Genomic DNA, 13,525 nt, shown 5'->3' with positions numbered 1-13,525 from the left:
AAAGATGCCTAAAGGCTTCTACGTTAGAACTAAAACAAGGCTGGGGTGGCAGCCAGGAGGGCAGAACAGAGGAGCAGGCAGGGGAAGCAGAGGACTAAGAGCAGGGATCTCAGACATCCCACTTAATCACTCGGGCTGCTGCACTTTAACTGCTGACCTTCTGGTTCCTCAAACCCTCACTCAAGTCTGCACAAAGCCCTCATGGGGGTGGTCTCAGAAAGGGACTGAGTTTGGATGCAGGAGGCGGTGCTAGAGACAGGGAAACAATTTGTGGTCTGATCTAAATTAGGCAGAATGTAGAGCCATAAATGACTAAGAAAAATCGAGTGCTCAGAAACACACAAAACACATAAAAATTGCATAGTCAGAAATCCAAAGAAACCAGGTCTAGGTGACTGGCTGCAGGAGAACCCCAGCTGACACCTGAGTTACCCTGAGAGTGTGCACTAGGTATGTTTTCAAAGTGTGCTCTTCTGGGCCTGAGTGTCCTAGAGAAGCCTCAGAGGCCACCAAGGGGACAAAGACTCCACTCATACCTCTTTTTACATATTGCATGGGATTGTTAAAACAAGATTTCAAAATTTTTAAAACAATGATCTATGTGATCAAATATCAACAAAGAGCTTTTAACAAGGAGATGCCAGTGTCTTTTTATAAATAAAGTTTTATTGGAACATGGCCATGCCCATTCATTTCATCATCTATGGCTGGTTTTGTGCTACAACAGCAGAGTTAAGGAATTGCAATGAAGAACATTTACCCTGTAAAACCTGAAATATTTACTATCTATCCCTTAATAGGAAAACTTGGCTAATCCCTAGTCTATGTGGTCTGGTCTACATAATCCCTTGAACCTTTACAATATATTGAATTATAAACACTAAGCCCTATACATCACCCCAAAAGGAGGAAGCAAGGCTGTACTCAGGTGAAGGGGAGATCAGATTCCTGGAGACTGATTCTGACAATTCAGTCCATGGTCAGAGGCAGAACGAAGGTGTTATGGACTGAATATGTCTCCAAAATGCGTATGTTAAAGCCCCAGTGATGGTATAGGAAGTGGGGTCTTTGGCAGGAGATTAGGTCATGAGGGTGGAGCCCTCCTGAAGGAGAACAGGACCTTATAAAGCAGACCTGAGAGAGCTCTCTCATCCTCCTTCCTCCGTGTAAGAACACAATGAGACAACGGCAGTCTGTAGCTGAGAAGAGGGCCCTCGCCAGAGCCCAACCTTGCTGGCTGGTACTCTGATCTTAAACTTCCCAGCCTCCAACACTGTTAAGAAATACGTGTCTGCTATGTATATCCCACCCGATTCTATGGCACTCTGTGACAGCAGCCCGATGGACTAAGAAAGACCGAAGGTCTGACCCAGTGGGCCAAGGGTCGCACTAAAGGGAAATAAAGTAGATTTATAAAACCACAAATTTGGTACTTACACAAAAATATCAAAACAGGGGTTGGGTACTCTTGGGCATCTGTACAACTCAAAGCATAAAACTCTTTGAAGTGGCCCTGGCTTAGGATGAGTTTGAAAGAAACAACAGGAAATTTACCTAACTTGGACTGAGACACGAAAACCCCAGTGACACCCAGCCTGCAGCAAACACAAGTAGTCATTTTTAAAGTAAAAATAACTTTTACCAATCACCAACACTTTCAACAGCCATAGCTTTCTCCAGGAGTAAGCAATACTCTGAATGGCCAGCTCTGATCCTAAAGAGATCTCTTTTCATTAGAGAAATATGCAAATGTCACCATACTCTGCTTCCCAAGGCAAGAGGGCAAATTATCGCTTAAATCATGTGTGAAATGTTTACCAAAGCTTAAAGCTCAGCTTACCTTGAGAAAAATTGTTCACCACAACAGAAGTCTTCTCAGTCTCACTGTCTTGCTTCTGGTCTCGTGAGAAGGACTTTTCAGATATTTCACAGTCAGACAGTGCACGAGAGGCTGAAGGCTCGGGAGATTCAGGTAGAATATGTTGGTAGGTTGGGCGGTCTTCCTCAATCCTTAAGCATTGGGATTGGAAGATAAATCATTTCCCCTGCTAAACCCCACATATGGACTGTGACCTAAGAACATTTACAATTACTTTGCCCTTTATCCAAATGCCTGCAACTTCAGTAAGCCCTGTGTTTCTCTACAGCATTAAGCAATGACATTCTAAAAACAAAAATTGTTCAGTGGGCTTGAGTTTGGAGCCAGCAAATGGGAAGTGGGGACTATGCCTGTCCCACAGTCTGGCTTATAGGGGAAGACCTCAAGAGAGGGCCTGTATCCATGGCAGCTGTTTACCAGATGCCCCCATACCAGGCATGTGAGACCTTACTCAGGCCTCACAGAACCTGATGAGGTGGGATCACCATCCTCATTTACAACTATGGAGACTGAAGCTCATCATAAACTAGTTCCTGTCTCACAGCTTATAAGTGACACAGGTCACATTTGAACCAGGCCTCTGTGGCTTCATGGCCTCAGGAGAATGTGGGAGCTCAGCCCCAAATCATGAGGTGGCCTTATAGCTTTAAAAATCCTAAAACCCTTGTGGTCCCCAAACAAGTCCCAATATCATCATTCTGGTAATCACCTGGTTATCAACCTGTATTTCCCAAGGACCACATAAGCCATGAAAAAACAAACAAACAAAAACCAATGTGAATGCTGGAAAAACTCAAGTGCATCTCCACTATAGATAAGCTCTTTTTCCTCCCACTTTTCCCATTAGTTCCTGTCAGTGACCACAGTCTCATTATTCACATTATTCATGAGCTCAGACAAGAGCAAAGGACTCCAAAGCTGCAACGCATTCATTAACAGGTAAACACCAGATGCAACTTCGCCCAGACAGCTTGATGGATGTGAGGGCTTGCTGCCGGCTTGCGAGAGTACAGAATGAGCCGAGGGCAGCCATTTAATTAGCTCAGGAGTGACCCATATGAGTGCTAAGCCTACAGCTGGAAAAGGCAGAACACAAGGAACAGAAACAAGTCTGTCAGAACTAGGAAGGGTGACACACTGGTTGAGGAGGGCTAGAGGAGGTTCCCTGCCTCCCTCCAACCCATTCTCTAAGCAACCACAGAAGTCTTCCGAATGGCAAACCTGATCATGTCTAGTCCTAACTAACCAACTCTTTCAAAGACTCCCCTCTTCCTACAGAACAAAGGTTGGACTTTTAACACAGCATCGGAGGACCAGCTCAATGGGGTCCAGCTTGCCTCTCCAGCCTTTATCCTCTTTGTATCAGCCAAGCTGCTCAATGAGGCCATGTCTTGCCCGTCTCAGGCACGGACACTGTCCCGAGATACACACACACACACACGCACACACACATAACAACCTGCCCTTTGGGCTTTCATCCTTTGGATCTCAGCTAAGAATGGCCCACTCTGGGAAGGTTTCCTTGCCCTCTCCCTTGCCAGCCAGTAGGATCAATCATTACAAGGATGGAAATGGAGGGTTGAATTGGGGAGTATCTTTGACAATATTGCAGTGAGAAAGGAATTTTAGTTTCTTTCAAATTTGTAGAAGCCCTGATTTAAATGTCCTTCAGTAGGCTGTGCTATCTCCCTGTCTTCTCACTCTAACGATGCTGGTGGCCTTGCCAATGCCAATAAAATCTCAAATTCTGCACCCTAGACTTGTCTCTGTTTCTTTGCTTTACCCCCAGAATCCCAAAGGGTGACATCACTAAAGAGCAGGAAAGTACCAACAGCATTAAAAGCATTCAGAGCCTATAGCCAGTGAACAGAGGAGGGCAAAGCTTTGGCGTCTTCAGTTGGCCACGGAGGTGAGCTAAGAACACATACAATTCATTTATTCCGTGAACATTTTCTGAAATCCAACTACATGCCTGACATTTGGAGCTGGAACAGACACATTCAAGATATTCAAGATAAAGTCTCTGCCCCTCAAAAACAACATGGGATAACAGAAGGAGCACAGGCATTAAAGCAGTGGTTCTCAACCTTCCTAATGCCGCAACGCTGTAATACAGTTCCTGTGGGTCGCAACCCACAGGTTGAGAACCACTGCATTAAAGCATGACATACTGGTGTTCAAATCCCAGGCCTGCCTCTAATAGCAAACAGGCAATTCTGACCCACAGTCTCCTCATCCTAAAATGGTTACTTCTAACCATTGCAGGGTGAGAAGTAATAAGTGAGATGCCCAGGGCAGCTGCTGGCACGCGCCAATTCCCACTAATGCTAGCTAGCTCCTTCACTCTTTTGAGGAATTCTGGGAACAGAAAGATAATACAAAAAGCATTGCAACACCACATGGTAAGTGCTGTAATGTCATTATTCCTGCTAAAGCAAGAGTAACTGGTCCTGAGATGAGGTGGAGTTGCAGTGTATGAGGAGAACCATTTGAACTGTCTCTGAAGAAGATTTTCAGACTATAAGAGGAAAAGGGAAAGCGTGCAGCTTCTGTACAGCCATGGGCTGGAGAACACCAAGCCAACAGCCACATGATGGGGCAAGAAAGTGAGTCAGACTGAGAAAGGCCTCAAATATCAGGTCAAGGAGTCTGGAATTTATCCTGCAGGTTAAATTCTGGGAGCCAACAGAAGGGATGCATCATCTGGTTCAAATCCTGGTGACAGTGAGAACGAGTGAATAACACCTGCAGGACACACAGCAGCGACTCCTGGCTCTGTACCAGGAGCCACCATCAGTTCCAAAGATGGTTATGCCATATTTACAGAAGCAGGAAACAAACCAAATGGGAGGGAGCCAAAATACTTACAAAGCTGACAAGCAAACTGAACCGAGACAGTCCCAGAAAGTTTTCTTAACAAATGCTACATACTTACCTCTCCACCAGTTCATTCTGGGTGCTCATTTCGACTCCACCTGATTTTCCTGGAAGCAGAAATAATATCAAAAAAGAAGAAAAAAATTTTTGAGTGTTCCCTAATAATTTCTTATTCAGATATTTACAGAAGCACTATTCCATTTGCTTAAACACTCTTTATCACCGCCCCAGATATTTAAAGTAGGTTCACTAAAAATACAATTCAAACTACAGACTCCCCCTTTATCATTGCACGGACACTAGTCGTAGGTGACAGCATTGAATCTAAAAAGCAATTACAAAGCCATTGCTGGTGCAGCTTCTTTTTCCTTCTCCAAAACTCTGATTATAACAGAATATATGCTCATTATAGCAAACAGGCAACAGAAAAAAAAATCACTATTCTCCTGGACCCCCAGCAGACGTGTTACTAGATTTCCTTCCGTTCTTTTCTCACGCACTTTGGCACGGATGATACTGTACTGTGACTTAACTTTTTTTCACGTTGTACTTCACTGTAAGCATTTCTCTTACCAAATTTGCATTAGAAACATTTTTAATACCTGCACTAATATTCCGTGTAGGCATGCACGTACCACAGTTTTTCCCAGTTCCGTATTCGACAGGTCATTTCCAAATTTTTACTTTTATAAATAAATGAAATAAACATCTTTGTGTATACCACTTCCTCTGCATTTAAATTATTTCCTTAGGAAGACTCTCAGAAGTTACTAGGGAAAGGAGTACATGATGCAGGTGAAAAAGCCACTATCTACAGCAGGAAAAAGACTAAAAGAAATGACAAAAGAGAACAAAATAAAGCTTAGAATGTAGCTGGGCCAAAGATGCTCTGCCTCTTCCTGCATGTCATCATTTACTGTTTGAAAGGAAGCACACAAGCCCAGATTTCAAAGAGACTAACAACTTTATTTTAAAAATACTTCAGAACCCTGGAAATTACAGACTGGGATGTGCTCTTTGAAGAAACTGACGCGTGGCTAAAGAAAAAAACAAACTCTTCCTTAGCTGTGCTTGGAAAATGAGACTATAATTAAACTGCACCCACACATACAATTTTCAAAACTACTCTTAAGAAGTTCTCAAACAACACAGCGTAGAGGAAAAGATCACCAGAGCCTTGCACATTTGCGTCTAGCAGATTCTGCCTACGTACTCACAAGGCCGGCTGGCATGGCGTCCGGACTCTCTCACCCTGCCAGGCTGGCCACCTGGGCACCAAGCGTCAGTGCGACATGCCAGATGCCACTGCAGGGGCCTGAGTGACCAGGCACCAAGCCCAAGTATGGCCCTTTAATACCCACTGTCCCCACAATCCCACAAGCACCGTGTTAGTATCACCATTTTACAGCATAGAAGTAGAAATCGAGGTTTAGTGTTTCTTCTCTCTCACTTTGCTCAATCCATTCTCTCTCTTACTTTACTGCATTTTATGGTTGAGCAAGAGAGATGGTGGTCTCCTGACAGCTAAATCTCAAATCTATGCTTTGATCCTCTTGGTTGCAACCTGGCCAAAAATGGTGTGCTATTTTGGTTTCTTGAAAGGGAGGTAGAGGCTGATGGGCCTCTCATAGTGGGTGCTCTCGGGGTCTCCACCTTTCTGTCCTCTACCTTCCTCCTAGAGGGGGGACAATCCACATGTGACTGGGTCAGATTTCAAGACCATGAGTGGAAGCCACAGTGAGCAGGACCACTCTGGCAGGCCAGATGACTGTGTGCTACAAGCATGGCTCACCTAGCACTTTTCACCTCTCACCTATGCTCTGGCAGCTTACCAACAGTCAGCTGATAATGAGACCTGGACCCTACAGACCCTGAGGGTAGGCCATCTGCTCCAGCCAGCCTTCCAGAGCGCTGAGGAGTACACCCGCCCTGGCCAGGCAGACAGTAACGGGACATTCTGCTTCACAGTCACACTGTCCTAGAGGAGAGTGTCTCCTTCAGAATTCTGCATCACAGGGCAGGCACTCTTGGTTTAGGGCAGGCTTTCAGCATTGCAGGTCTCCCAACCATGAACTCACCAAAAACCTCTCCTGCATTCCTAACAAAACCCATGACCAAAGGAAGTGCCCTGATGCCACCAGCAGTGTGGGTTTCCCCTTCTTCAAATAAGAGACCCTTTAGGGAGCTTGCAATAATTCAACAACAATCATATTCCACCCATCCCCCTATTGCAACAGAGTTCTTTAAAAACAAATGACAAGGGCAGTGCCTGTGGCTCAGTGAGTTGGGCACCGACCCCATATACCAAGGGTGGCTAGTTCAAACCCAGCCCTGGCCAAACTGCAACAAAAAAATAGCCAGGCGTTGTGGCGGGCGCCTGTGGTCCCAGCTACTGGGGAGGCTGAGGCAAGAGAATCACCGAAGCCCAGGAGCTGGAGGTTGCTGTGAGCTGTGACAGCACCGCACTCTACCAAGGGCAATAAAGTGAGACTCTCTCTCTCTACAAAAAAAAAAAAAAACCCAAATGACAAGTGGTTATTGCAGGATTCACAGGGAGATCATAACAACTGATGCACTGAATTTCTTGGTAGAAACTGCCAGTGCACAAGTGACAGGGTACCATCTGTCGGGCTATTTCAAAAGCTTAGGATGCATGTCATGAAAATGCTACTCCCATCTCTCAGGCAAACTTGTTACTACAGCTAAGAGCTGTGCAGTGTGAGGCAGTAGGGGACTTCATCTTTTCAAATAAAAAAACTCAAGTTATCCCACCGATAAATGAACAAGCACAAATGGCTATCGTGCAGGCCAGACTTCCCACCTATATGGTGCTACTAGGCTCAAATCTATCAGTCAGATACCATAGGTCAGTTCAGGTACCATAGCCTGGCATCTCATACTTGACCCAAATGTTTCTTCCTTTCTGTGACTGGTGGTAATTGGCAGCATATAATTACAGAGCTCCTCCCAGGTGCTTGCACCAGACACGAAGACACATGCGGCTCTCTGGGTGTTCACGTCTGAGTGGGAACAGTGGACTCAGAGACAATCACACTACAGTGCTGTGATAAGGGGCAACGGGGGCACTGCCAGGGTCGGGGGCACCCAGAGGAGACAGCGTAACCCAGCCTGGGGTACCGCAAAATATTCAGAGGAAGTGGCAACAAAGTTATATTTTGGGGGCAGGAAAGAACTGCTTTAGAAAGGTAAGAAGCAGTTAAGGGGATCTGGGAAGGGCAGTTCCAGGGATCCTTAGGCGGAGAACCTCCATTTTACCTGCATCACTGTGCTACCCTTAACTTGCATACCGCATGCTCACTGCTGTCAGCCCTGAGTTCCCACTATTTGCCAAGTGAGATTAAATAATCTCAATCCTCATAAACATCCTAGTGAGGCACAAGCCACTATGGAAATCTGACCCTTAAAGGGGAAATGACACATAAAGATGGGATTTGAATTCAATTCTATCTGACTCCAAAGACCCTAAGACCCCATTCCTTCTAACACAGCCTCCATCACAAGGGCAGTTAAAGGCCAGGTGTGAGCTACAACCCACCAGAAGTTTAAAAAGGGAAGAGATTTTGCTTCTACTTGGGAGTGAACAAGGAAACCTTCCTATAGCACAGGCAAGATTTCTGTAAGTGGAGAGGGAGTAAAAGCTTCACATCAAAGAGGGTGGTTTGAACAGAGTCATGGGAGTGAGGAAACACCAGTCCTGGCCCACAGGAACTTCTGACCAGTGCCCCAACTTGACAGCAGTGTGAGAAGCACAACACACCGTAGTTAGAAGGACAGGGGGTGAAAGCCAATTGCCTGGGGCTGAATTGAGACTTAGCTACTGCTTCTTGTGTGACCTGCTCCTCATTTATTAAACGAGGAAAATAAATAAATAATAGAGAATCTGGCTGCAACACCAGTTTCTTACAGGTTGAGAACAAGGGCTGGCATATAACAAGAGCCCAAAAGAGACCAGCCTTCCTCATTTCCTCATTGTTTCTCCTTCATCGTCATCGTCACCATCATCAACATTAGAGAGCAGTAGGCTAGAAAAAGCAAGAGTGTGGAAGGCAATGAAAAGAAATGAATGTTTTAGGTTCATCTCTACCAGCCAAGGAGAGACGAGGCAAGTGATCCCAACAGCTGTCTTCTGTTCATGTGGTTGATCCCATACACAGAGTGAGCTTCCTGAAGAAAGAAACCGTCTTCTCAGTACCCGTCCCAGGGCCGAACACAGCTTACTCAAAAATACCTGAAGACAAATTATCACCTTCCTTATTGGGAAGTGCTGTGAGCAAGGATATAGTGGAGAATCTGGCTGAAACACCAGTTCCTGGCCCTGTCTGGGAGTCTAAAAGCTATAGAGCAGTGGTTCTCAACCTTCCTATTGCTGCGACCCTTTAATCCAGTTCCTGTGGGTCACGACCCACAGGTTGAGAACCGCTGCATAGACTCTCACCCTAGAAAAATGCACATAAGCTAACAGAATCCCTAGTTTAATGAAGCTTAGGAAGAAGAGTCCTTATAAGCATTAGGAAACTAGCATCCTACCAATCAAATATTAAAGAAATAGCAAGGATATGTACAAAGATTCCAATAGTGTTCTTTGTAATAGCCCCACACTGGAAACAACCTAAATGTCCATCTAATGGGGAATGATCACTAAATTATGGTACATTTATACAAAAGAATGTTCCAGAGCCACTAGAACTTTAAATATATATGAATATTTATTATCTATTAGTGAACAAAGGGAGAGGTTGCAAATAGTACCATTTCTGTGAAAAACACACATATGTATAACATCGGCCTAGGCATATACACTCCAGGTATCCATGTTTGGGTATGCAAATGATGCCATTTTAAGAGCATTTGCTTGTCTGCTATTCCACATTAAGCATGCATAGCTTTATATTAATAACAAAAAGGCTATTATTTAAATTTTTAAGAACTCATGCTATGCAACTGCCTCAAATATAAAACTACTTTATAATACACTCACTTCATAATTCAGGAGCCAGGCCCCTCACATGGCACCTGAGAAAGACCCACCTGTGTGTTCCACTTTGTGCTCTAAGAAAAGGAGCTGCAGTGAGTTCCTGGGACTTTTAAGCCTATGTTTGTGTTGTCTATTGAGCCTGAAATGCTTCTGCCTCCAGAGCCCACAGGAAACAAGTGGGATCTCCTTGGGTTTGGCAAGATAAATAACTAAAAAATAAATCAAGGGGAGCAGCTGGGTGAGGGAGGGCAGGCAGCTGGGCCAGAGGCATTCTCTCTCAGCCTCCCACTTCCTAGGGCAGGAAGAAAAGAGGCAGACCAGAAACGCGTTGGACCTGGAAGATTTAGCTTTATCTTGAGGACCCAGTTAGTTTTCCAAAACTAGCTTATCTGGAAAACCTGGGCCAGAAAAAGCAGGTTTTTATAAAGCCATGAAAAGTCAAGTGCTCCTAGTCTTCACAAGTCCTAGGAAATTAGTCCTAGGAAAATCAGTCTACAACAGGTCTAAGCTGTTGGGCCCTTTGGAAAAGACAGGAAAAAGTATTCACCAGTCCCAGATAAGCCAACTATCCCATGTGCTATCCTGAAACAAACCGAAGTATGTGGACCCTCATAAACCATCTATTTGGTACATACAAAGACAGAGGAACAGAGACCAATCCTGGTTCCACCAAGGCAACAGTGCCTTTGAACAACACACCTCTTTAAAGGCTAAGGTCCTCACCTAAAAAGCACAGGTTGTTCTGAAGATTAAACCATTAACGTACAATAAATATTAGTAAATGTCAGTACATAAAGCCATGTACACAGCAGTGAGCAAGCAAGGCTTCACATACACTATCTATTTAAACCCTTAACAATGACTCTGTGAATTAGGTATCAGAATAGTAAGTTCATAGGTGAAGAAACTGAGGCAAGGAATTGAGTAAATTTCCCAAGTACATAACCACAAGTGGGAGGCAGAGCTCCAACTGGGCCTGCCTAACACCAGTGACTGCACTCTTCACCGCTAGGGCCGCTTATTTAGATGCATGTGGTGGCAGTTCTGTGCCTCATGTTCATCCTCTGTAAAACTAGGTTCATAACCCGTGCTTCCAAGGTCACTGTGAAATTTAAATTAAATAACACATATGATACCAAGTGGAATACAAGTAGATCAAATAGTGGAAAGTGGCTTTTGTCCAGAGACCTGATTTGAAATTTCAGCTGTACCACTCATCTCCATAAATAATTACAAATGAGCTGCTTACTTTCCCTGGGTCACTCTCTGCACAACTGTTAACCTGGCATTCATTCGCTCTTTCATTCATTCTCTTAAAAAATATGCTTTATTTTTACTAAATGCCAGGTTAACTTTTACTTTATTTTACTATATGCCAGATACATGTCTCTGTTCTAGCACTATGGCAACAACCCAAGAGATAAGGCCCCTCGCCCTCTAACGGGAAGGTAGAACGACACGGCTAACCATACCAGACGGCAATGAGGAGGGCAGAGGCAAATGAAGCAGCAAGGGAAGGGGGACCCCAGGTGGGACGGGGCGCGGCCTGCTCCTTCACACAGAGCTGGCAAAGAGGGCCCTGCTGAGAAGAGGACATGCGAGAAAAGGTCTAAGAGACCGGGGGCACCAGAGAGAAGGAAGAGAGGCCCTGGGAAGCAGCCTGCCTGGACACGGTGGAAAAGCGACACAGCCTGTAGCTGGGGAAGGGGAAGCAGGAGATGAGGCCAGAGCAGGGCAGGGTGATGGTATAGGGTTTTACAGGCCTTTAGCTGGCTTTGATTTGGGGGCAGAGAAGAAACACGATACGACTTACATTTTTAAAAGCTTACGTGACTACTGTGGGGGAAATGCGCTGTCGTGGCACCAGGGTGGAAGCCCAGGCCAGGCAAACCGGGCAGTGGCAGCAACAAGGCCATGAGGACTGGTCAAGATGGAAGACAAGCCAAAAGCAGAGCCTCGCAGGGACAGCCGGGGAGGGAGAGGAGAGCTAACCTCTGAGTGGGGAGCTCTGGAAGCCCAGTGAGAAAGGAAGTCCCCAGGGAGGGAAGCAGCAAGCATGGCCAGCAGCACTGCTGTGATCTGAGCCAGACGAGTGGGAGGGGTCCTGAGATGGGGGAAGGGGAAGCTGCTGCTGACCCCAACAGACCTGCCACCTCCCATCCCCCTGTTGAGCTAATACTAACAGTCTGAGAGTGGGGGGACCAGAAAGTGACATGACTAGAGATAAGGGAGGGAGACAAAAATGACGACTATACAAAGGGAATTTAAAAGAATACAAGTCTTGAGTTTGTAACCATATTAATGTTTTCATATTCAAAAAAATAAAGTTAAATTAAATCAATAAGGATAGAGTAAAAGACAAACAGGAACAAATAAATCTAATTGTATTTCAAGTGAATAACATAACAACACTGTTAGAAAGAACGAAACCAACAACCTCTTAAATTTAATACCTGACTATATACCCTTACCCTAAAAACACAAATAAAAAACTACTACAAACAAATCCTGAGCTCTCTTAGCAGGTTTATTTCCACGGTAGTATTGTGGGGAGGCAATTCTAGAACTACCTCCATATATTACAGAATTGAGCAAATCAGCAGATACACTGATGTAATCAGAGCCAAGGTTCTCACTGGTGGAGCGGGAAATAGCAGGAAAGACAAGAAGAACCCAGGGGGGCTGGATTAGAATTGGAGCGTCTTTGCGAAATAATGATTTTTTAATGAAATTCTGTCTGCTAAAGGGCCTAGAAACAAGATGCCCTAATAGCAGTGAACATACCCAGAACAAAATCTTGGTTTTTAAATACTCCCTCAAAAAAGACCCAAGACTACTTAAAGAAATGGCTGATTCAGGGGCAGGGATAGTACAAGCGGAGCGTGGAACATCCTTTTTTTTGTGCTAGAACATAAGGACGTGCTCCCCCAAAGATGAAGACACATGAAAGGCACTGCCACTTACCAACCCTGAGACAGTATGAATGACAGAACGTCATTAAATAAGACTCTCTAAGTCCACACTGATAATACATAAACAACCAAAACACAAATAAAAGTTTAATGGAGAACACTTCCTTCTAGGGGATGCCACCTAATAATAAACAATAAGGAATGATGGTTTTAGAAAAACATAACCATGTTGCCACCACCGTAGTAATTTTGACTCAGACAAGAATAATCAAAGAGCAGCAAAACTGGGTCAAAGCGTGAAGAGGAACAGAATATGCACAGACTTACAAAGAATCCTCCACTGATCCTTATGCATCAGACAGGGAAATACAATTCACAGTGGAGAAACCTGACAGGCACAACCTTAACCAAGTGGTCAAAGTTAGTATCACCAAAAGTGGGATAAACTGACATGACGTACCTCCCTTAAGGCAGAAATACCAGGAGAATAAAAAGTCACTTATGTATTATTCCTGCTAAACACACACACACACACACACACACACACACACCCACGCGCACGCACGCGTGCACACACATCACTAATCTAATCATAAACAACAGATAATCCCCAAGTGGGAAATGACCTGAACTATTCAAGAAAGTTAATGTCACAAAGACAAAGGGCAAGGAACCACTCCAGATTCAAGGAGAACAAAGAGATACCGCAAGTCCCTGTAAGGAGGGAACTGGTTCTCAGATCAGCATCAGGACCAGGATACAGAAGAAAATTGTCATAAAAAACATTATTAAAGCAATGGTAAAAGTCTAAAGAGAGACTGTATAGCAGAAATAGTATATTAGACAACACTATTTACAATT

At 44.5% G+C, this 13,525-nt stretch overlaps 1 protein-coding gene across 7 annotated transcripts in view; it reads right to left on the bottom strand.

The window, feature by feature from the left end:
• Window positions 1-13,525, bottom strand: part of CDK5RAP2 (CDK5 regulatory subunit associated protein 2) — a 209,783-nt gene that overhangs the window by 40,809 nt on the left and 155,449 nt on the right. For all 7 annotated transcript variants that reach the window (XR_008374822.1, XM_053564215.1, XM_053564233.1 and 4 more), the window contains 2 exons: window positions 4,815-4,863; window positions 1,841-2,010 (listed from right to left, as the gene is read on the bottom strand). Coding sequence is in view for 6 of the 7 variants with exons in the window: in XM_053564215.1 (XP_053420190.1) it covers window positions 1,841-2,010; window positions 4,815-4,863 (219 nt within the window). In the remaining variant the exon portion in view is untranslated. The remainder of the gene's footprint in view (window positions 1-1,840; window positions 2,011-4,814; window positions 4,864-13,525) is intronic.

The sequence above is a fragment of the Nycticebus coucang genome, chromosome 2, assembly GCF_027406575.1.
Source record: "Nycticebus coucang isolate mNycCou1 chromosome 2, mNycCou1.pri, whole genome shotgun sequence".
In the NCBI taxonomy this organism is placed as follows: Eukaryota; Metazoa; Chordata; class Mammalia; order Primates; family Lorisidae; genus Nycticebus; species Nycticebus coucang.
Note: the sequence above shows the minus strand (reverse complement) of the source record. Positions and strands in the feature narration are given on the sequence as shown.